Below are 24,538 nucleotides of genomic sequence, written 5' to 3'. Positions count from 1 at the left end.
TCTTTCGCCAAAAAAACAGGGTAATCTTACACGCTAGTTCAATGTATATGGCATAATTTAGTATATTATTACCGTATCACCTAATCAGATTTACAGCAATTTATTCTTCCATCAAAATAGTTTATAAATATAGTAAAAAACTGAGGCCCCAGTAGCAATTTCTGAAGGACATGATTAGCCACATCCTGTCAATTTGTCTCCTTCTTATTTAAGTCCATGCTCGTATCGACTGATTGTCTGCATTTCATATAGATTCATTTTGTTAGCAGTATTAATAAATGTCTTCTGGAATTCCATATGAATAACATGCATAGACACGTCCTAATATTCCACCTTAGTTATTGCTTCAAAAAAAATACTTCCGGTGCCCAGCAAAAATATATTTTGTAAAATGCAAATAACAATTAGCCATAGGTCATGCTTGAAGGAAGATGAAGTTGATGAAAACTATTCATGATTTAAAAATATTCAATTACAAATTTTTGACAATTTATGACATAAATGTACAAGCACAAAATGAAGTAAAGATTACAGGCAGTACAAGTTTATCGATACTTTTATTAAATCCCACTACATCATTACTGCCTCCAACACCAAATTTTAAACCATGGTTGCTTCATTCTAGTTATTTATTTGAGAACCAATCAATGCCTTTTGCTTACGTAATACTTTGAGAGAACAGAAAAAAGCATCTGAGAACCAGGTCGGAAAGTGGACACACATAAAAATAATGACCCTTTCAGCCATGGAAACCACAAGGTACCTTGCCTTGGGATTGGGAGATATTAGAGCCTCCATGATAGCATTTGTAACATCCGTTGGATTCCGTGGTTTGCTGCTCATAATATTCTCTACTTCATCAATGAGAAGCTGGATGTACTCTTTGCTGTAGAGGCGTTTTACAGGGTCATTTAATTCATTCCACACCTCTTCAGTTGTCTGTACTTTCAGAATGTTTGTTGTTGATGCATAGTTCCCTGGCTCAATGACACTGACCTGGAGGGAAGTGTACTTTAGTAACACAGAATTAACCTTTGATTTGCTCTTTTTGGTTACCTGACATGAAAATTTGGTATTGGGGCTTACCTTTACTCCAAATTTCTTCATTTCAAGCCTGAAGCAATCTGAAAATGCTTCTATACCACACTTAGTGATCACATATGTGCTGCAAGCCGGAGAATGAATATATGCACTCATGCTGGATATAAAAATAAAGCGACCTGGAATGTATTAAAATAAAGTTACTTTTCAGAATAACAAAAAGTAAACCATCTAGAAGCTCTGCTGTGCAATAAAGAAAGCTGTGCCAAAGGAGGGGGAAAATGTTATGGCCAATTCATTTCTGCCAGGCTTCTGCTGCTTGCTCCCTACCCCAATCCAGTGGAATAGGGAAAATGCAATCCTCCTGCCTGCTCCAATGTTTCCCTTTGTGCATCATAGAATCCCTACAGTGCATAAAGAGGACATTTGGCCCATCAAATCTGCACCAACCCTCTGAAAGAGCACCCTACCTAGGCCCACTCCCCCAGAAACCTGTCACCCCACCTAACATTTTGGACACAAAGGGACAACTCAACATGGCCAATCCACCTAACCCGGACATCTTGGGATTATGGGAGGAAACTAGAGCACCTGGAGGAAACCCACGCAGACACGGGGAGAATGTGCAAACTCCACACAGGCAGTTACCCGAGGCTGGAATTGAACCCTGATCTCTGCCGCTACGAGGCAACAATGCTAACTTTGTGAGGTCATCTGGTTGCATCGTACACTCTCTGGAAATCCTTACATATATGCCTTGTACACATATTGGTAAGGCAAACGCAAAATACTGCGGGTGCTGGAAAATAGAAATAAAAGCAAAAAGCACTGGATATTCTCAGTAGGTCTGGCAGCATTTGTGTAGAGAGAAACAGAGTTAACGTTTCAAATTTGTGTGTCTCTTTTACAGAAAAGAGTCCGAAGCTGTGAAGAGGAATCATACGGACTCAAAACATTAACTTACATTTCTCTCTCCACAGATGCTGCCACATCTGCTGAGTCTGTCCAGCACTTCCTGTTTTTGCTTCACTTATTGGTAAGTTTGCTTTTAAAAAGCAAGTGCATTATAATGCCACATTCCAACAGACAACTATCTGACAGTAACTGACTGCCATTTGAATAGAGAGCTCATTAGTGTGGCAGCAAATACTGGTGATAATATGATTGGCTGTGAGAGAGAGAAGGTAGAGTCAAAACCCAACGTTTAAAATTCAAGATAAAAAACTTCAAAGGGGGGGGTGAGAAATGATCTGAAAACAGTAAATTGGGTTGAATGATGAAAGAAAAGAAATCTATGGGCAAATAGTGGGAAGTATTCAAAGTGATTGGTACAATACAAAACCAGTCTAAAAGGTAAAAGCTCCACTTGTGTAGTAAAGCAAGCACATTCCACAAATTAAGTGAGAGATCATATTGAGCTAAAGGCTCAGACAAATGAAAAAAACAGAACTCCAATAGGTTAGTTTGAAAACTAGGAAAGTAACAAAGAGAGTGCAATTGGAGGTGTGAACTCATTAAAAAACAAATGTCAGCATGATGACAATGGGAAGTAAGAAAATAGCAGACTTGTTACATCAACAGGCAATCTGACAATTCGTCAATCAAGGCACAGACACTACATTTGAGCTTCCACCCATTTTTCCTCATCTGACTTTAACAATCTATTCACATTTCCCTCGTGCTTACCTAGCTTAGCTTTTTAAAAATTCATTTACAGGATGGGGGAGTCACTGGCTAGACCAGAATTTAATGCCCACCACTAATTTCCCTTGCGAAGGTGATAATAAGCAGGTATGTGATAGTAACGGGTGCTTTGGAGAGGAGGTTGGTGGTACTGTTGAGCATACATGCCCCAAATTGGGACGAGGTAGGATTTATGAAGAAGTTGTTGGCTGCCATACCGAATTTGGATACACACCAGTTAATAATAATCATCATCATCGCTTATTGTCACAAGTAGGCTCCAAAGAAGTTACTGTGAAAAGCCCCTAGTTGCCACATTCCGGCGCCTGTTTGGCTGAGGGAGGTGGATGTGACTTGAATACAATGCTGAATCCGAAGGTGGATAGGTCCAAGCTGCAGTCACTGGCCTCCCCCACCCGCTTGGACGGGGGTGGCGGGAAGGGGGGGGGGGGGGGGGCAAAGGTGTTGGCTGCGTTTATGAGGGAGATGGGAGATGCGGGCCCATGGAGGTTTTTGCACCTACGGGATAGGGAGTATTCATTCTTTTCACCAGAACGCAATGCGTATTCTAGGATTGAATTTTCTGTCCGGGGAAAGCGCTGTTGGCCAGGGTGATGAAGGCTGAGTATTCGGTGATTATTATCTTTGACCATGCTCCACATTGGGTGGATATGGTCCTGGAGAAGGGGCTGGTACTGAGGCCTGCGTAGAGCTTGGACATGAGGTTGTTGACGAACACACATTTTTGTACTAAAATAGGAAAGGTGATTGATGACCCCACAGGGATTAATAGGAACGGGGAGGTTTAACCGTCAGTGGTCTGGGAAGTGTTGAATGCAGTCGAGAAGGGTGAGGACATCTCGATTAAGGCTCAGGTGGACAGAGAGGCAAGAGAGGAGCGGCAGCGATTGGTAGAGGAAATTTTGGAGGTGGATGGAAGGTATGCGGAAGACGATTCAGAAGTTGAGGTGGGCGAGGGGGGGAATATGTACGAATATGGGGAGAAGGCCAGCTGCTTGTTGGCAGGCCAGCTCCGCCGGCAGGCAGCTGCGAGAGTGATTGTTTGGGTCAAAGACAGGACGGCGGAGCTGGTGGTGCAACCGGAGCAGATGAACACGGCATTTGAGGAGTTCTATAAGAATTTGTCTGAGTCAGAGCCTCCGGAGGATGAGTCAGATATAAGAGAGTTTCTGGGGCAGTTGGGGTATCCCGAAGTAGGAGAGGAGGAGAGGGCAGGGTTGGAGGAGCCAGTGGGGATGGAAGAAAGTTTTGGGATAAACTGGTGCTGCTATTGGTGGAGATGTTTGAGGACGGTGGCTCAGGATGGCTCAGGCTCAGTGACAATGGGGCAGGCAGCCATTTCATTGTTGCTTAAAAAGGACAAGGACCCAGTGGAGTGTGGGTCGTAGAAGCCAATATTTCTGTTGAATGTGGATGCCAGGATTTTGGTGAAGGTGCTGGCACCCAGGTTGGAGGAGTGCCTCCCTCAGGTAATTGGGGAGGGCCAGATGGGGTTCGTAAAGGGCAAGCAGTTGTTGTCAAATTAGGTGCTTTCTCTGGCAGAGGGAAGGGAGTTGGAGGTGGTGGTGGCGCTGGATGCAGTAAAGGCGTTTGACCGTGTGGAGTGGGAACTATCTGTTTGCGGACTGGAGAGGTTTGGCATTGGGCCCAGAAACAGAAGGCAAAAATGAGACAAATTCAGGGTACTTTCCGTTGCATTGGGGAACTAGGCAGGGGTACCCCTTGGCCTCCCCCCACCGCCCCCTCCCCCCCGAGCTGAGGTGCTCGTATAAATGCCGGGTGATAGTGAGTGGAGGGAGGGGGGGAGCATAGGTTGTTCCAGCATGCTGTTTACCTGTTGCTGTATGACAAAGAGTCACCCAGACTCAAAACGTTAGTTCCCTTTTCTCTCCATGGATGCTTTCTGTTTTTGTTGCTGGATATCTCCAAACCGGGCTCTTCAGTGGGGGATAAAGTGGGACTGCTTAGGAGATTTGGGTTTTTCAGGCTACAAGTAAAATTTTGGAAAAAGTGAGTGTGTCTTCTCGAGGGGCGGGGGGGGGTTGCCATTTCGGGTGGCATCAATCCACTTTTAGGTATTTGGGAATGCAAGTGGCTTGGGACTGGGCTCGGCTCTGTAAGATGAACTTCATCAGTCAGGTGGGCAGGGTTAAGCCGGATTTGAAATGGGATAGCCTTCCCCTACCGTTGGCAGGCCGGGTGCAGGTGGTTAAGATGAAGATTTTGCTTTGGTTTTAGTTTTATTTCAGTGCCTATTGGTCTTTTTGCCAAAATTGTTTTTTTATGGGGATGGAGGGGTTGGTTTTGTCGTTTGTGTGGGCAAGGAAGGTGGCAAGGATTAGGAGGATGGTACTTCAGAGAGGGTGACATCGGGGGGCCTGGCCCTTCGAACCAATTGTACTATTATTGGACAGCGAACAACGAGGTGTGGGATTGGAGTAGAGAGACGGAGGCTTTGGGAGTGAGGATGGAGGCAGGCTCTTGTAAGGGATCGGGGTTGCGTGCGGTGGCAAAGCGCCACTCCCGTTTACCAGGGGGAAGTGCTCGAGGGGGTACGGTGGTGGTGGCCTTGCTGATGATATGGAGGCAGTTTTGGCAGCATTTTAGGTTAGGGGTGGGATTGAAGTTGATGCCGATCTGAGGGAACCATGGGTTTGAGCCAAGAAGAATGGATGCAAGGTTGCAGGGATGGGAGGAGCGAGAGGTGATGGAAATGAAGGACCACAAAACCTAATTAAAATAGACATATGTTATCTGCTAATTCAATAATAAGCCAATTGGAATTGTGAGCACAGAGATATAAGACTAAAAACAGATGAAAACAAGAGGACACAAGAAGAAGCAGGCCTTTCAATGTAACCTTTCAGAGAGTAACAAGGCATGGCAGAGAAAGAAAGACCCGTGATTTTTGATGGATCAGAATAAATTTATTGATGGCGGTTATGTAGAATCATATAGCACAGAAGGAGACCATTCGAGCCATCAGGTGATAATTTTACACAAGACAAGATCTGATAAAGATAAGGTTGCACCGATTCAGCAATCTGATGATGTAACTGTCACAATTTGGAACTTTATGACTTAAGTAAATTGCGAAAGTCACAAATGTAATCACATGTAGATGAAGAAATTACCATTATGGGGGAGGACAAACATTCGATATCTGTCAATTCAGGACAATGAGAAACAGCCTTCATAGAAATATAGAAAATAGGAGGAGGAGGAGGCCATTCAGCCCTTCAAGCCTTCTCCGCAATTTAGTATGACCATGGCTGATCATCCAACTCAGTAACCTGTTCTCATCTGTCCCCTATAACCTTTGATTCCTTTAGCCTCCAAGAGCTACATCTAACTCCTTCTTGAAAGCATACACTGTTTTGCCCTCAACTGCTTCCTGTGGTAGAGATTTCCACAGGCTCCCCACTCTCGGGGTGAAGAAATTTCTCCTCATCTCAGTCCAAAATGGTTTACCCCCTATCCTTGGACTGTGAACCCTGGTTCTGGACTCCCTTGCCATCGGGAATTCCTTCCTGCATCTACTCTGTCTGGTCCTGTTAGAATTTTGTAGGTTTCTATGAGATTCCCCCATTCTTCTACACCCCAGAAAATATAATCCTAACCAACTCAATCTTACATCAAAGAAATTACTGAAAGGAAATCAGGAATTTGTGAGTACAATTTTACCATGGAGACTTTCCAGAAAAACTAGTACGCCTGCCTAATGCAGTCAGAGTTTGCACTGGGAACATAAAAGATGCAGCAGGTAGGAAGCCTGGTGATGGCGTCATCCTGCCAGGGCATCATCCTGCCAGTTTTACCTTCTCCTGGACTGCTGCAAAAAGAGGGAGAGGCACAAGGAATTATAACAAAAAAGAGGGGGGTGGGTGAAAACACAACAAAATCAGGTCTTACCCCAAATTCTGCCCATCTAGGGGCTTTTCACAGTAACTTCATTGAAGTCTACTTGTGACAGTAAGTGGTTATTATTATCTCATAAAGGGCTATTTTTAAGTCATTGTCCAGTTATTGTAAGTTTTCTTGATCTCATGTGTGCATCTCTCCTTCACTGCCTATTTCTCCATCTCTCCTGCCCCTCCCCATTCCGCAATTCTCTCTTATTGGCCATTTTTCTTTACTGCTTCTTTCTAGTTTTATTTCAATATAGCACCTTCTGGTAATTCTGTCCTAAATACTATCATGTATGCCTGGCAGACACAGCAGAATGCAAGTAGAATACATTTCCCTATAAGGATACTTAGCCTTTTTAATAAGCTATGGGGTTGGGAGAGGGTAGTTGCAAACATTTGGTGAAGCATTTGCCCTACCTACCACATTAGGTCTATGGGTCTCAATTAATGTGGTGGGATTTGAACGTTAGTCTTTGATTGAAATTAAGACGACCGCAATATCTGAACCAACCTTTACATTGTCGAACAAGTGGAATGAAAGACAGAGTCATCCGGATGCTTCCCCACAAGTTAACGTCAGCGTGCCTTTGATAGACCTGAATGTTGTTCCATTCTACCTCACCCCATCCGGAAATGCCAGCATTGTTAACTAATCCCCACAAACCTGAAATAAAACCTCAGCATGTCAATCCAGTTCAGCAAGGCTTGCAAACAGTTATCAAGAATGCACACTGTAAACAGAATTCATTCAATGCTCGTCTGTGTAGATCAAGCCAAGAAACAATTAAACTTATCATGAGAATTTGTTGCAGTATGGCAAGTTCCAAATTCCTAATAAATCTGTCACATGTTTTGCCCACAGTAAGATCCTGCTCTTTTGTAAGAACAAAAATAAATTTTAACTTTGCTGCGAAGAGAGAGAGACGACAAAAAGTTGCCAGATGTGATCATTTATTCAGGGAAAGAAAAGGCATTAAATATGCCCAGGAAAATACCTGGAACCCGAGAAAAAAAAATTAAAAGGCCACAGCACAATCCAGCTAAACGGTTCAAACTACAAATAAATATGACAAGCTAGACTGTCACACTTATTTGAGGACTTGAGACAAAAATAGGTTACAGAATGCAGCAACTACAGTTGGCCAATTGACCCAAGTGAGTGTGTCAATCCTGGTATATTAAAAGTTAAGATGAGATTTGATTGAAGCTGCTAATGGAACTGAAAAGGAAGAAACGGATATGCTAGATTGAGGGAATTTGTTTCTGCTGATACGAAGTGGGGTCAGACAAGAGGGCATGACCTTAAACTTAGAGCCAAACCATTCAGGAATGATGTTAGAAAAAAAGATAACAAAGACTTGCATTTAGATAGCATTTTTCATGCCTACTGAGATTGTCAATCTGCCTAACAACCAATTAAACATTTTTGAAGCGTTGTAGTGTATAGAATATGGCAGGCAACTTATGCACTCAAACAGCAATGTAAAAACAACAAGTTTTTTAATGTACATATATATGTTGATTGAGAGGTAAATATTGTCCGGGACACTGGAAATATCTTTTTCAAAATGGTGCCAGGGATCTTTTATATCAATCTGAGAGGGGAGACGGGACCTGGTTCAACATTCACCCAGAAGTCAGCACCTCCTTTTGGGTCGTGCTCCCTCAGAACTGTAATGGACCATTAGCCTAGGTGTTTGCGCTCAAGTACTAGAGAGGGACATGAACCCAGCACCTCTTGGCCCAGAGATGAGAGTGCTAACAACTGAACCACATGGCTGACATAGTTCTTCATGGAATGGGTGAAAGAAGTGTGGACATCTCTCCCACAAAATGCCAAAGACGCTAGCTGAATTAATAAATTATCTAGATCTGGGATTGATAGATTTTTTGCGAACGAAATGTAGAAAGAGATATGTAGCCAAGGCAGGTGGATGGATTCAAAATCGTCCATTATCTTATTGAATGGCGGAACTGGCTTGAGCAGCTGAATGGTGTCCTCCTGCTCCTATCTTAGACACGAACATTGAATGGATTTTGTATGGAAACCTTGCAGATGCTTCAAGGTCATTGGGTCTGTTCAGACTCAGAAAACTGACATTCGCACAAGGAACTTGAAAATCACACACTCTCACAAAGGTCGGCATGCCTGTTGCCTCTTTCTTCTCCTTCAGTGCACCCCATCCCCACCCCCAGGCTCTCCGTAAACTGATTTTGAAATGCAAAAAAAAAGGAAATATAAAAATAAGGGTACGCTTCTAAAAGGGCCCAGGAACAAATGAGCCTGAGGGTTTATGTGCAAACATTATTGAAGGTGGCAGGACAGGTCAAGAAGGTGGTTATAATGGCACACAGGATCCTAGGATTTATAAACAGAGGCATAGAGTACAAAGGCAAGGCAGTCATAGTAAATGTTTACAAACACTGATTTAGCCTCAACTGGAGTACGGTGTCCCATTCTTGGCACCATACTTTCGGAAGGATGTGAAGGCATTAGAGAGAGTGCAGAAAAAACATCACAAGAATGGCCCCAGAGTTGAGGGACTTTAGTTACATGGATAGATTGGAGAAGTTGGGACTGTTCCTTCTTGGAGAAAAGAAGCTTGAGAGGTAAGGCAGCACGGTGGCACAGTGGTTAGCACTGCTAACCTCAAAGCGCCAGAGTTCAATTCTGGCTTGGGTCACTGTCTGTGTGGAGTTTACACATTCTCCCAATGTCTGCATGGGATTCCTCCGGGTGCTCCGGTTTCATCCTTTGTCCAAAGGTGTGTACGTCAGGTGAATTGGCCATGATAAATTGTCCCAGAGTGTTAAAAGAAGTGATGGTTAGGTGGAGTTACGGGGATAGATCATAGAATTTACAGTGCAGAAGGAGGCCATTCGGCCCATCGAGTCCACGCCGGCTCTTGGAAAGAGCACCCGACCCAAGGTCAACACCTCCACCCTATCCCCATAACCCAGCAACCCCACCCAACACTAAGGGCAATTTTGGATACTAAGGACAATTTATCATGGCCAATTCACCTAACCTGCACATCTTTGGACTGTGGGAGGAAACCGGAGCACCCGGAGGAAACCCACGCACACACGGGGAGGATGTGCAGACTCCGCACAGACAGGGCCCCAAGCCGGAATCGAACCTGGGACCCTGGAGCTGTGAAGCTGTTGTGCATAGTGTGCTCTTTCGGAGGGTCGGTGCAGAATGCACTGTAGAGATTCTATGGACTTTGACCATAGGCATTCAAAATCAAGAGGGGTCAGGACAGAGTCAATAGGAAGAAACGGTTCCCATTGGTGGAAGGATCTAGAACAAGAGCACCAGGAATTAAGGTGTTTGGCAGAAGAAGCAATGTTAACACGAGGGAAAACTTTTTTCGCAGTATGTGGTTAGGATCTGGAATGCACTGTCTGAGAACATGATGGAGGCAGGTTCAATTGTGGCTTTCAAAAGGGGATAGGATAGTTGTCGGAAGTGAAAAATGTGATGATATGCACAAAGCAAGTCTGTACATAACATTATGCATAACCTCTGACCACTAGGTGGCAGTGTAAACCCACCACGTGACCTTGTGGCTGGGAACTGGGAGTAGGTCGTGCTGGAGGACAGAAGTATTTTGCAGTAGCTCTACAATAGTTAATTCGTGTGAGTAGTTCATTATTTCATTTAGCAGAGTTATCTTTATCACACAGTTATTTCATAATAAATTATTTAAACTAGATGTTCTATAGTTCATCATTCACTTCGGCCAGTCTACAGAACATGACATGGGATTGATGATTTATTAAGAATGCGAAGATTCTGCATGAAAAAATCCAAACCGCTAAAGATAACTTTGAAGGAAAAGAAAGAAAACGTGTTTTTGTTATTAACCTTGCAAGCTACTGGCATCTGGTGCTCAATGCATGGCAAAGCTGCGAAGCCTGGGATGGAAGTTTTCAAGGAACCTCAACAGCTGCGGATTACCGGTAACATAGATAGGAATTGGAGGGTGTTTAAGCAACGGTGTAAACTCTATGCTGCAGCCCTTCGTGTGCAGGCACAGCCGATAAGAGGTGTATCGCGTTGCTGCTCACTGTAGCAGCTCCCCAAGCAATTGAAATTTTCAACACTTTTGTCTTTGAAAACAAGGCTGACAGCAACAATTTTGAAGAAGTTCTTAAACAATTTGATCGGCACTGCTCCCCTAAAAAAAAATTAAATCTTTGAGCGCTATATATTCCATATGCGTACCCAGAATGCAGTAGAGGCATTCAATAGCTTCCTCACTGACTTACAGATGAAGGCGCAGTCGGCCGGGCCCTGCCGGGTTGATGTTTTGGCCGCTTTCTCGCCCTGTCCCCGGCTCCTGAGTCGAGCCCGCTCCCTGTGGCGACATGTTTTCGGCATTGAAGAAGATGGTGGGCACGGAGCAGGTCCCGGGCAGGGAGAAGATCATCCCGGCGGGGCTCCAGGGCATGAACCAGAGCCTGCAGCGGAGATTCGCCAAGGGAGTGCAGTACAACATGAAAATTCTGATTCGAGGAGATAGAAACACGGGAAAGACAACACTATGGCACCACTCTGCAGGGAAAGAAGTTTGTGGAACAATACATTCCGACTCAGGAGATCCAGGTCACCAGCATTCACTGGAGCTATAAAACGACCGATGATATTGTGAAGGTGGAGGTATGGGACATCGTGGATAAAGGTAAAAGTTGGAAAAAAGGAGATGGCTTGAAACTGGAGAATGACCCAGAAGAGTCAGATGCAGAGTTGGCTCTGGATGCACAATTCCACGATGTCTACAGGAACTGTAATGGCGTTATCATGATGTTTGACATCACCAAACAGTGAACAGTCAGTTACATAATGAAGGAGCTTCCAAAAGTACCAGATCACATTCCAGCCTGTGTGCTTGGGAACCACCGTGACATGGAAGAGCATCAAGTTATCCTGCCTGATGATGTCAGGGATTTCATAAAGAGCAGCAACAGGTTACCCAGATCGTCTTACATTCGCTATGCAGAGTCATCAATGAGGAATGGCTTTGGCCTGAAGTATTTTCACAAGTTTTTCAACATTCCATTTCTCCAGCTGCAGTGAGAGACGTTACTGAGGCAGCTGGTGACCAATCAACTTGATATCGATGCCACGTTGGAGGAACTCTCTGTACAACATGAAACTGAGGAGCAGAACTATGATCTATTTCTCGAGCTAATGGATACCAAGAATCGGGGCTTCAATTCCCCTTTACCGACCAATGGTCAAAGCTCAGCATCTGGGTCACAATCCCCTGTGGTGCCCCCAAGCTCAGCTTCCACCACCAACTCCAGCCCTGGAACCCCTCAACCTCCTGTGCAAGCACCTCCCACTCCATCAGGTTCACCACCCCCACCATCAGTGTCACCCCCTGCTGAGCCAGGCCCTGTCCCTGAGGTATCAAGCCCACTGCTCAGCACACCCTCTCCCTCCATCAGCACCCTGGCTGTACACGCCACTCAGAAACACAGCTTTATCTCGCGACAATTCGGCGGCTCCTCCACACCAGAGACTACCGTCGCGAAAGCCGCTTTCCCAGTTTCCTCTGAAGGACAAGTGAAGACACAGAATGTTGATGACTTTGTCCCTGAAGAAGGAATTGACAGGAGCTTCCTCGAGGATCCGACTCCTCAGAAGGAAAGTAGCAGTGGAACGCGGCAGGAGAGTGACAGTGATGGCGAGAGGAGAGGAAATCCCATGGTAGTTGCATTCCAGGATGACTTGGATCTCGATGACCAGATCCTGAAGAATCCCAGTGTGAAGTCGCAGGTTCCCAGTAAAGACATAGGGCGGAATTCTCCGCAAGGCCCGACGCCGGTGTGAAACCCGGAGAGGTTCACGACGGCGTCGGAGGCCGCTCCTCGCCCCCTATTCTCCCCCCCCCCCCCCCCCCCCCCCCCCGGGGCTAGGAGGGCCGTGCCGTAAATCTCGGCCACGGGGCCTTGTCGCTGGCGTCAAGGCCTGGCGTGCCGAGAATGACGCGGCCGGCACGCCTAATGCCGTCAGCCGCGCATGCGCAGGTTGGCTGGCACCAACCCGCGCATGCATGGTTGCCGTCTTCCCCTCCGCTGCCCTGCAAGACATGGCGCCTTGATCTTGCGGGGCGGCGGAGGGGAAAGAGTGCGTCCCTTTGAGACGCCGGCCCGATAGCGGGCCAGTCCCCTCCCGAGCACGGTCGTGGTGCTCACTCCCCTCTCCGCCCCCCACAAGCCACAAGCCAGCTTTTGGCACCATGTTCACGCCGGCAGCGACCAGGTGTGGTTGCCGCCGGCGTGAACCGGTTGGGAACGGCAGGCCGCTCAGCCCATCCGGGTCGGAGAATCATGGGTCGCCGTGAAAAACGGAGGCCCGCCATTCTCCGAACGGCGTGTCGCAAAACGCGACACACCATTTTGGGGGGGGGTGGTGGGAGAATCGCGGGGGGTGCCAGAGCGGCCCTCCCGCGATTCTCCCACCCAATGTGGGAGTGGAGAATTGCGCCCATAACCCTTTCCAGTGATGAAATGAGAGTGCAAAGGTCACCACTCACCTACCAAAACGGGCTTCCAAAAGTTTATTAAAATCCCAGAACAGAGCTCCAACCAGGACCCTAGCATCAGCTCACCTGCCCCCATCCAAGCAGAACATCTCAACAGCAGCAGAAATCCAGCCTCTAGCCTTCCCGGGAACAACCCCCTGATCTCAGGCCCATCCTTGTGCTCTCCACTCATCCCAATGTCTGCTCCACACCACAGGACTGAAACCAAAGGTCAGAGCAAATTCAAAAACACAAGAATACATGGAGTCGTCTGAGAGTGATCTCGAGGGACCCATCGCCAAACAGTTGCTGTCTTTTGTCATGGATGACCCCAACTTCGAGAGTGACGATTCCAACAAAAAAAACACAATTGAGATGTTACCAATTCGAGAGGACAGCTCCGAACTCTCCAACGATGACTTCAGTGCAGCACAGCTCAGCATACCAGTGAAAGCCCAGGCCCGAGCCATGAAGCCAACAACTGACATCGACTTGTTTGGTTTGGGCATTGATAATAAAAGCCCTGCATCACCAGAAAGCAGCGATGAAGAGAAAACAAGTAAGGCTTCATCTAAAGAGAAGAAGAAAAAGAAGAAAAAAGTGCAAAAGGAGGACGAGAAATTGGAAAAGAGGCACAAGCCAAGGAAAAGTAAAGATAAAGAGAAGGAAGCAACAGACGAGAGTCAGAAAAAGGAGAAGCAAATGACATCTGAAGAGAAGAGGAGGAGGAAGCAAGTGAAGACCAAGGAAAAATCTGAGAAGGACATGGAGGATTTGGAGAAGTTTCTGATTGGCAGCGGTGATAGTCATGGAATGAGGATCAAGGGTGGTGGAGACTATGAGGAGCTATAGTCTCTGCCCGAATTGTTGTGTTATCTTCATGTTTCCACACTTTAACTATTCCTCTTTAACATTGGCACAAAGCACGTGCCCAAGCTTTGTGGAAGAAGCTGTTCATGTTGAGCTCTGGTTATTTCCACTCAACTCCTCCCATCAGAGGCTGATTTTGTAAGTTTTTAACTATTTGGAGGATGGATGGTGCGGAAGGTGTACTGCTTGGCTCTCGATTTCTGGTTTCAGCTGGCTTTCATCGAGTGACCAGTATTTCATCAGCTAAACGCGCAATAAAGAGGGCTAAAAGGGGTCATGAAATATCTTTGGCTAACAGGGTTAAGGAAAATCCCAAAGCATTTTATTCATATGTAAGGAGCAGGAGGGTAACTAGAGAAAGGATTGGCCCACTTAAAGACAAATGAGGGAATTTATGCGTGGACTCAGAGGAAATGGGTGAGATTCTTAATGAGTACTTTGCATCGGTATTCACAAAGGAGAGGGACAAGACGGATGTTGAGGCTAGGGATGGATGTTTAAATACTCTCGGTCAAGTTGTCATACGGAAGGGGGAAGTTTTGGGCATTCTAAAAGACATTAAGGTGGACAAGTCCCAGGACCGGATGGGATCTATCCCAGGTTACTGAGGGAAGCGAGGGTCGAAATAGATGGGGCCTTAACAGATATCTTTGCAGCATCCTTGAGCATGGGTGAGGTTCCGGAGGACTGGAGAATTGCTAATGTTTTCCCTTTGTTTAAGAAGGGTAGCAGGGATAATCCAGGGAATTATAGACCTGTGAGCTTGACGTCAGTGGTAGGCAAACTGTTGAAGAAGATACTGAGGGTAGGATCTATTCACATCTGGAAGAAAATAGACTTATCAGTGATAGGCAGCGTGGTTTTGTGCAGGGAAGGTCATGTCTTACAAACCTGATAGAATTCTTTGAGGAAGTGACAAAGTTAATTGATGAGGGAAGGGCTGTAGATGTCGTATACATGGACTTTAGTAAGGCGTTTGATAAGGTTTCTCATGGCAGGTTGATGGAAAAAGTGAAGTAGTATGGGGTTCAGGGTGTACTAGCTAGATAGATAAAGAACTGGCTGGGCAACAGGAGACAGAGAGTAGTGGTGGAAGGAAGTGTCTCAAAATGGAGAAGGGTGACTGGTGGTGTTCCACAGGGATCCGTGCTCGGACCACTGTTGTTTGTGATCTACATAAATGACCTGGAGGAAGGTATAGGTGGTCTGATTAGCAAGTTTGCAGATGATACCAAGATTGGTGGAGTTGCAGATAGCGAGGAGGACTGTCAGAGAATACAACAAAATATAGATAGATTGGAGAGTTGGGCAGAGAAATGGCAGATGGAGTTCAATCCAGGCAAATGCGAGGTGATGCATTTTGGAAGATCAAATTCAAGAGCGGACTATATGGTCAATGGAAGGATCTTGGGGAAAATTGATGTGCAGAGAGATCTGGGAGTTCAGGTCCATTGTACCCCGAAGGTGGCAACGCAGGTTGATAGAGTGGTCAAGAAGGCATACAGCATGCTTGCCTTCATCGGACGGGGTATTGAGTACAAGAGTTGGCAGGTCATGTTACAGTTGTATAGGACTTTGGTACGGCCACATTTGGAATACTGCGTGCAGTTCTGGTCGCCACATTACCAGAAGGATGTGGATGCCTTGGAGAGGGTGCAGAGGAGGTTCACCAGGATGTTGTCTGGTATGGAGGGTGCTAGCTATGAAGAAAGGTTGAGTAGATTAGGATTCTTTTCGTTGGAAAGACGGAGGTTGAGGAGGGACCTGATTGAGGTCTACAAAATTATGAGAGGTATGGACAGGGTGGACAGCAACAAGCTTTTCCCAAGAGTGGGGGTGTCAGTTACAAGGGGTCACGATTTCAAGATGAGAGGGGGAAAGTTTAAGGGAGATGTGCGTGGAAAGTTTTTTACGCAGAGGGTGGTGGGTGCCTGGAACGCTTTACCAGCGGAGGTGGTAGAGGCGGGCACAATAGCATCATTTAAGAAGCATCTAGACAGGTATATGAATGGGCGGGAACAGAGGGAAGTAGACCTTGGAAAATAGGAGACAGGTTTAGATAAAGGATCTGGATCGGCGCAGGCTGGGAGGGCCGAAGGGCCTGTTCCTGTGCTGTAATTTTCTTTGTTCTTTGTTCTAAATGAGCCCTTGTGGTCACTTCATTCTAATTCAATTCCAGCCTCTCTCAATGGGTGAGCTCTTCAAAGTGAAACAGGAAATATTGGCCTTCAGCAGAGTTTACCTACACAATGCATTGCGTTTGAATCAAATCTGGTTTCATGACCTCTGAGCGGGTACAGAATGCCAGCCTTTGTGAAATGCAGCACCCCTCTGTTTGCCAGGTGAGAATGACTCAGTGAACACCCCCATAACCAAAGTGCTCTGCCAGGCCAGTAGCCCCACTCCCCCCACACCATCTTTGGCTGGGGGGACATTAAACTCACAGGCACGCTCATTTTGGATGTCTCTAATTTAAGGGTTGTTTCTTCTCTTTCCCTTTGTAACCCCCCAATCCTTAAACCACTCCAGTGAAAATTTTGGTATTCTACCCGTTGCATTTCCACCCCCCCCCCCCCCCCCAATGCAAGCAGGCCCATTGCGAAGCAGCTGGAGGCCGCACTGTGGGCCTCGTTGAGTCTCTCCCTACCAGCATCCCCAGCCTCACTGGCATGTTAGAAGTGAGTCACCGAGTCCTGCCTCTCAGACTACCCCAGTGTATAAACCTACCTCTCATTTCCACCCTCACTGAAAGAGTCACAGAGATGGCTCAGTGACTGAAATGCATGAACATGTATAATCCCGGCAGCCTGTCGATTCACATAAAACTGTGATGTTGTTGGGCAAAGTGCTTTTGATGGCGAATGAAGGTCCGACCTGAGTATTAACCAATTAACGCTAGTCCTGTGCGTTTTTCAGTTACAGGGTGTAGTGACATTGTTGGACTGCTAGTCAAAACTCGGCTATACCGAGGCTTAGCAGGTGAAAGTCTTCACTGAATGGTTAGTACAAGAGCAAGGAATCTGGACCAATTCAACAGAGTGTCTGACTCAGGAATTGGACCCAAAGACTCGAGGGCAGCTAACCCGGAGCAGGTTCTGAGCCTGGAGCTGGTTTACAGATTTAAAATACTCATGCACTGTACTATTCTGCAGTTGTGGGATTTTTCTTTTGAGGTGTTCTATGCATCGCGGACTGTGCTGTCCCAGAGCTGTCACTAAGTGGGTCAGTGTCCACTCCCAACAATCCACTTCTGATATAAGTTTCCATTTTCACTCTTGTGCCCAATTAGGTTTTAACCAATCATGTGGCAGGTGTTAGCAAACAGGCAGAAAGTTTTGAGACACTGGTCTCATTGCTTTCTGAAACTGCAGCCTGTTCCATTGCAGAATACGATGCTGTACTCTCTGCAAGAGGCAAGAGTGCAGGATTTGTACAACCTGATTTTACTGGGTGCTCAAGATAATTTGTATATTCTTATGTTCGCATTAGTTCAGCGATTTCATGTGCGCGTTCCACTGTCATTACTGTTTGCGTTCCCCTCTCACTGTGGCTTGTGTTCCCCCTCTCTCACTGTGGCTTGTGTTCCCGCTCTCACTGTGGTTTGCATTCCCGCTCTCTCTCGGTGGTTTGTGTTCCCGCTCTCACTGTGGTTTGCATTCCCGCTCTCTCACGGTGGTTTGTGTTCCCGCTGTCTCACTGTGGTTTGTGTTCCTCCTCTCTCACTTTGGTTTGTGTTCCCCTCTCTCACTGTGGTTCGTGTTCCAGCTCTCTCACTGTGGTTTGTGTTCCCGCTCTCTCACTGTGGTTTGTGTTCCCACTCTCTCACTGTGGTTTGTGTTCCTCCTCTCTCACTGTGGCTTGTGTTCCCCCTCTCTCACTATGGTTTGTGTTCCCGCTCTCACTGTGGTTTGCATTCCCGCTCTCTCTCGGTGGTTTGTGTTCCCGCTCTCACTGTGGTTTGCATTCCTGCTCTCTCACTGTGGTTTGTGTTCCTCCTCTCTCAGTGTGGTTTGTGTTCCCGCTCTCACTGTGGTTTGTGTTCCCGCTCTCTCACTGTGGTTTGCATTCCTGTTCTCTCACTGTGGTTTGCATTCCTGTTCTCTCACTGTGGTTTGTGTTCCTCCTCTCTCAGTGTGGTTTGTGTTCCCGCTCTCACCGTGGTTTGTGTTCCCGCTCTCTATCGGTGGTTTGTGTTCCCGCTCTCACTGTGGTTTGCATTCTCGCTCTCTCACAGTGGTTCGTGTTCCTGCACTCTCACTGTGGCTTGTGTTCCGCGTCTCTCACTGTGGCGTGTGTTTCTCCTCTCTCACTGTGATTTGTGTTCCCCCTCTCTCACTGTGGTTTGTGTTCCCGCTCTCTCACGGCGGTTTGTGTTCCTCCTCTCTCACGGTGGTTTGTGTTCCTCCTCTCCCACTGTGGTCTGCATTCCCACTCTCTCACTGTGGCTTGTGTTTCTCCTCTCTCACTGTGGTTTGTGTTCCCGCTCTCTCACTGTGGTTCGTGTTCCCGCTCTCTCACTATGGTTTGTGTTCCTCCTCTCTCACTGTGGTTTGTGTTCCCGCTCTCTCACTGTGGTTCGTGTTCCCGCTCTCTCACTATGGTTTGTGTTCCCACTCCCTCACTGTGGTTCGTGGTCCCGCTCTCTCACTGTGGTTCGTGTTCCCGCTCTCTCACTGTGGTTTGTGTTCCCCCTCTCTCGTGGTGGTTTGTGTTCCCCGCTCTCACGGTGGTTTGTGTTCCTCCTCTCTCACGGTGGTTTGTTTTCCCGCTCTCTCACTGTGATTTGCATTCCCACTCTCTCACTGTGGCTTGTGTTTCTCCTCTCTCACTGTGGTTTGTGTTCCCACTCTCACTGTGGTTTGTGTTCCTCCTCTCTCACTGTGGTTTGTGTTCCCGCTCTCTCACTGTGGTTTGTGTTCCCACTCTCTCACTGTGGTTTGTGTTCCCCCTCTCTCACTGTGGTTTGTGTTCCTCCTCTCTCATTGTGGCTTGTGTTTCTCCTCTCTCACTGTGGTTTGTGTTCCCCCTCTCCCGCTGTGGTTTGTGTTCCTCCTCTCTCATGGTGGTTCGTGTTGGTCCTCTCGCACTGTGGTTTGTGTTCCTCCTCTCTCACTGTGGCTTGTATTCCTCCTCTCTCACTGTGGTTTGTGTTCCCGCTCTCTCACTGTGGTTTGTGTTCCTCCTCTCTCACTGTGGCTTGTGTTCCCGCTCTCTCACTGTGGTTTGTGTTCCTCCTCTCTCACTGTGGCTTGTGTTCCCGCTCTCTCACTGTGGTTTGTGTTTCTCCTCTCTCACTGTGGTTTGTGTTCCCGCTCTCTCACTCTGGTTTGTGTTCCCGCTCCCTCATGATGGTTTGTGTTCCTCCTCTCTTACTGTGGTTTGCATATTCCCCTCTCACTGTTTTTGTGTTCCCTTCTTGCTGTTTTTGTGTTCCCCTTCCGTGGTGATATGCCTTCCCCCTCTCTCACTGTCATTTGCATTCCCCCTCTCTCAGTCTAGTTTGCATTCCCGCTGTCTCACTGTAGTTTGCATTTCCCAACTTTCACAGCGGTTTGCCTTCCCCCTCTTGTGGTGGTTTGTGTCCCCCCCTCTCACACTGGTTTGCGTTCCCCCTCCATCACAGTGTTTTGTGTTCCCGCTCTTTCACAGTGGTTTGCGTTCCCGCTCTCTCACTGTGGTTTGCGTTCCTGCTCTCACTGTGGTTTGCATTCCTGCTCTCAGTGGTTTGCGTTCCCACTCTCTCACTGTGGTTTGCGTTCCTGCTCTCACTGTGGTTTGCATTCCTGCTCTCAGTGGTTTGCGTTCCCGCTCTCTCACTGTGGTTTGCGTGTCTGCTCTCGCTGTGGTTTGCGTTCCTGCTCTCACTGTGGTTTGTGCTCCCGCTCCCTCACTGTGGTTTGCTTCCCACTCTATCACGTGGTTTGAGTTAGCCTCTCTCGTGGTGGTTTTCATTCTCCCTCTCTTGTGGTGATTTACGTTCCCCCTCTCTCGTGATGGTTTCTTTTCGCCCTTTCTCACGGTGGTTTGTGTTCCCCCTCTCTCGTAGTGATTTATGTTCCCCATCTCTCTTGGTGGTTTGCGTCCCCCCTCTCTCGTAGTGATTTACGTTCCCCCTCTCTCATGGTGGTTCGCATCCCCGCTCTCACGGTGGTTCGCGTCCCTGCTCTCGCGTTGGTTTGTGTTCCCACTCTCACGGTGGTTCGTGTTCCCACTCTCACGGTGGTTCGTGTTCCCACTCTCACGGTGGTTTGTGTTCCCACTCTCACGGTGGTTTGTGTTCCCACTCTCACGGTGGTTTGTGTTCCCACTCTCACGGTGGTTTGTGTTCCCACTCTCACGGTGGTTTGTGTTCCCACTCTCACGGTGGTTTGTGTTCCCACTCTCACGGTGGTTTGTGTTCCCACTCTCACGGTGGTTTGTGTTGCCTCTTGTGGTGCTTCGGGTTTCTTCACTCATTGCATTAACTGTACATCTGGGGTGACTGTCTAATGGGACATCCTGTGAGCAGGAGGTGGGTAGGATGTCAAACCCCAACTTTAAAGTAAATTAGGAGTGTTCCTTTTGTACAATTGATACTTGAGAGTTTGACTACAGCTTAAACACAGTTTCTGTTGTGAAAATTCCCTATCTGAATATCATGAACTGGAATGAGAGAACTTTTCCCCATTTGGGTTAGTGAAGTTTCTTGAACACTAATTGCTCTGATAAGGTGCAATATTATTGTACATTGAGATTCTAAAAAAGCAATGGTGCCCTTTGCAATTTTTAATTTCTGATCACCCTTAGGATTGATTCCCGGTGTTGAAGGTTTCAGTCAGTTGTCAATGTTTTCTCAGTGACCTCATCCCATGCTATCAGGATCTAAACCTATCAAAAGTTTGACACCTCGAGCAATATTAATCCTTTTATATCGTTCCAGGTTTGCGGCCTTGCTAGCGGTGCTGGCGTGCAGCAGTGCTGGCATCCAGTGGTGCCTGCATCCAGAGGTGCTGGCGTGCAGCAGTGCTGGCATCCAGAGGTGCTGGCGTACAGCAGTGCTGGCATCCAGAGGTGCTGGCGTGCAGCAGTGCTGGCATCCAGAGGTGCTGGCGTGCAGCAGTGCTGGCATCCAGAGGTGCCGGCATCCAGTGGTGCTTGCATCCAGAGGTGCTGGCGTACAGCAGTGCTGGCGTACAGCAGTGCTGGCATCCAGCAGTGCTGGCGTGCAGTGGTGCTGGCGTGCAGTGCTGGCATCCAGTGGTGCCAGCATCCAGCAGTGCTGGCGTGCAGTGGTGTAGGCGTGCAGCAGTGCCAGCTATCAGGGAGGCTGGCTTACACATATATGCTTCCATCTATTTCACTGGGTCACATCTCAGGAAGTCACAGTCCAGAGGGAGCTGGATCCCAAATAGCATCTCAGACAGCCTCTAAGTCTCTCCTCTCCTGGTATGAGATATTTAACAATTGCTTCTAATTTCCCTCTCTCACATTGATCTAAATTCTGAAGCCTGAGATATTGGAGTTTCTAGCATCTCAGTTTTAATGTAGTTACTAAGCCCGCTCTGGCTTGGTTTGGCAATCCACGTTATGCCTGTTTTGCTACTCAGGATTTACGAAGGGATTGAGTAGAGGACAGGTTCAGTAGCTCTTGTTGGTAGAGTCTGGACTCCCATTTCGAGCATCCAGGCTCAAATTCCAACTTTGCTGGCCAACTTGTGAGGTTTAAGGAGAATATGTGAGCTGTTCCAATCCGTTTCCAGGGGCTGCCTGGTGAAGCAGCGGGAGGGAAAACCATGAAAAGGTGGATTCCCCCAGATATTGGATTATATTCCCAGTCTCTGTGATACAGTTTACCCAGAAGGATGTGCCGCTGCGCTGAGGTTTTAGATGGTGAACTCTTATGTGGGGTATGAGAGGGAGAGTTTCTGCTGTAATGTGTAAGTGCTGCCTGGAATATTGCTTTCAGGTTATTGAAATTTAAGTTTAGAGAGGGCGTCCTTTGGTAGGGCTATCCGGTAGACCCATTGCCCTGCTCTTTTTCCATCGCACAATCTAAAAATTATAGCTGGGGTGTTAAGGGATAATGTCAAAATACACCTTCACACTGAAGGTAGTGTAAATCTGAAATAGCTCACGCAAAAATCTGCAGATTCTGGGAGTTAGAGCTTTCACGCCTGCCGTTTGTAGATTTTTATTGGGTTACAGCAACAGGGAATATGGAACAGAGCTGGATGAAGAGGCAGATAAACCCAAGCGAAGCAGGTTTAGGGGCTGAATGGCCTTTTCCTGATCTGAATGTTTGGAGAATGTGTATATTATATGTTCCTGGATTACATCGCAATTTCAAAACAGAGAGATTGCTTATTTACTGACACGAATGGCACCGGGGGAGTTTGAGTTCTCCATAACTCAAAGAGGTGTTAATGATTGAATCTGCTATCTCTGGCTGATATCTGGGATATGTTCAGTCACAGGAGGGCTGTGTGTGGCTCAAACCTTCCCCTTGCACTCTGTATGTAAACTTATCTTCAACTATGTTTGTTCATTGAAGGAAAAATATTATTTTCTTGCTTAAGAAAGAAAAAAAAATGAAGACGCAGACATGCAACTTCAGCACACAGTCAGTGGCAATGTAAACCCACCATGTAACCCTGTGGTTGGGGAATTGGGAGTATGAAATGAAATGAAATGAAATGAAAATCGCTTATTGTCACAAGTAGGCTTCAAATGAAGTTACTGTGAAAAGCCCCTAGTCGCCACATTCCGGGTGTTCGGGGAGGCTGTTGTGCTGGAGTATAGAAGTATTTTGCAATCGCTCTACAGTAGTTAATTAGCGTTCATAGTTTATTATTTTATTTATCTGAGTTATCTGTTTCACGCGGTGGTTTCAGAATAAAGTATTTAAACTAGATGTTCTGTTGTTCAATTAGAACAGTCCACAGAACATGACAAAAAAGATTTGCAGAGCGAAGGGGAGGCAGTGGGAGTGGTCGCCAAGCAGAAACTGGTAGCCAAGCTCTTCACACATGAGGACAGCCTCAACCGGGATCTCGGATTCATGTCACATTATTTGTGACCCCACCACACTGCCCGGGTTTGTAGAATCCTACTAACTGTCCTGCCTTGAGACAATTCACACCTCGATTACTTGGGTATTCACTCACTCCACTCACAGTTTGTGCCTGTAAAGACTCACATTCCAACCATTCTTCACATTCCAATCTGGAATTCTCTTGCAATTATGTCTTTGCCTGTATAGCCATGATGTGGAGATGCCGGCGTTGGACTGGGGTGAGCACAGTAAGAAGTCTTACAACACCAGGTTAACAGGTTTGTTTCAAACACGAGCTTTCGGAGCACAGCTCACCTGAGGAAGGAGCTGCGCTCCAAAAGCTCGTGTTTGAAACAAACCTGTTGGACTTTAACCTGGTGTGGTAAGACTTCTTACTTTGCCTGTATATGCTGTGATTGTGAATGTGCCTCCACTTCCCCTAATGAAAGAGCAGCGCTGAAATCTTATGATTTCAAATAAACCTGTTGGACATTAACCTGGTGTTGTGAGACTTCTCACTGTGCTTGCCCACAGACCTCTCCCTCGACAATCTCAAATGTTCTCAAAAACCTCGCCCTCTCTTCTTCCCTTCTCTCCCAAATAAAATGACAGTTGCAGCAAGTACCTTCCGCCGGCAGATTGGCCTCCACAAATTCCTTGACTTTGTTCACATCCTCGTCCAGGGTGACATCAAGTTTGAGAATGCTCAGCTGGCTGGAGCATTCCTTCTTCAGGCCTTGTGCCCCTGGCCCGTCCGGGGACAGACAGCCGGCGAACACACGGAACCCCAGCCCATCAAGCTGCTTGGCCAAGATATGTCCAAAGCCAGTGTCACAGCCCGTGATCAGCACGGCTCTGCCTTTGCAGTTAACAGGAGCAGCCGGCTGGGTCAGCCACACAATCCAGATGAGAGGAGGGATAAGGCACACCGTGAAAGCCACCGAGCCGAATGAATACAGAGCGCCCAGCAGCAGGAAAACCGCACACGTCCCCACAGCTCCGGGCATCTTCAGCTGTTGAAAGGTTTGCAGTTTGTTCTGTAATCTGGTTAATCAGGTCTATTTGGTGTTACCCAATCTCTGCTGCGACCCTCACAGACTGCACAGTGACAAACAACTCCAGCACTTGCTGCAGTTTTAAAACGAGTTATTCGACAACAATAAGAAAATAAACCAATGCAAGGCACAGTAAACTTGGAAAATTGAGATCGAATAACACAAATTTCACAAGTCTCTGCTAATCAATCCTGAGATGGTGGAAACGCCTTCTGGGCGTTTTCTGCAACAATTGGTTTCATATTTCAAACACAGGCACAGAGTGATGGAAAGGGGAGGTTTGGTTGAAATACTGTATCAGTCTGCTAAGAGAAACAGATGTGGAGATGCCGGCGTTGGACTGGGGTGAGCACAGTAAGAAGTCTTACAACACCAGGTTAAAGTCCAACAGGT

General features: G+C 47.0%; 1 protein-coding gene and 1 pseudogene across 1 annotated transcript; one reads left to right on the top strand and one right to left on the bottom strand.

The window, feature by feature from the left end:
* Positions 1-538: 538 nt before the first annotated feature.
* Positions 539-24,335, bottom strand: zgc:113142 (uncharacterized protein LOC503524 homolog). Its single transcript, XM_038806609.1, has 4 exons — positions 23,716-24,335; positions 7,165-7,317; positions 1,087-1,220; positions 539-996 (listed from the first exon to the last, which is right to left on the bottom strand). The coding sequence occupies exons 1-4, from the start codon at positions 24,095-24,097 to the stop codon at positions 622-624; spliced, it is 1,044 nt and encodes a 347-aa protein (XP_038662537.1). The 5' UTR covers positions 24,098-24,335; the 3' UTR covers positions 539-621.
* Positions 11,012-14,041, top strand: LOC119971272 (annotated as a pseudogene).
* Positions 24,336-24,538: the final 203 nt, after the last annotated feature.

The sequence above is a fragment of the Scyliorhinus canicula genome, chromosome 1 (genome assembly GCF_902713615.1).
Source record: "Scyliorhinus canicula chromosome 1, sScyCan1.1, whole genome shotgun sequence".
NCBI classification, from domain to species: domain Eukaryota; kingdom Metazoa; phylum Chordata; class Chondrichthyes; order Carcharhiniformes; family Scyliorhinidae; genus Scyliorhinus; species Scyliorhinus canicula.
This window is presented reverse-complemented; position numbering and strand designations above follow the sequence as displayed.

Excerpts from the sequence above, each read along its gene's own strand:
- zgc:113142 (XM_038806609.1), bottom strand. The coding sequence starts at position 24,097 with ATGCCCGGAGCTGTGGGGACGTGTGCGGTTTTCCTGCTGCTGGGCGCT. Across the intron at positions 1,221-7,164 it reads ACTTGTTCGACAATGTAAAG|GTCGCTTTATTTTTATATCC; the intron begins GTTGGTTCAGAT and ends AATACATTCCAG. Across the intron at positions 997-1,086 it reads TGAAGAAATTTGGAGTAAAG|GTCAGTGTCATTGAGCCAGG; the intron begins GTAAGCCCCAAT and ends ACTTCCCTCCAG.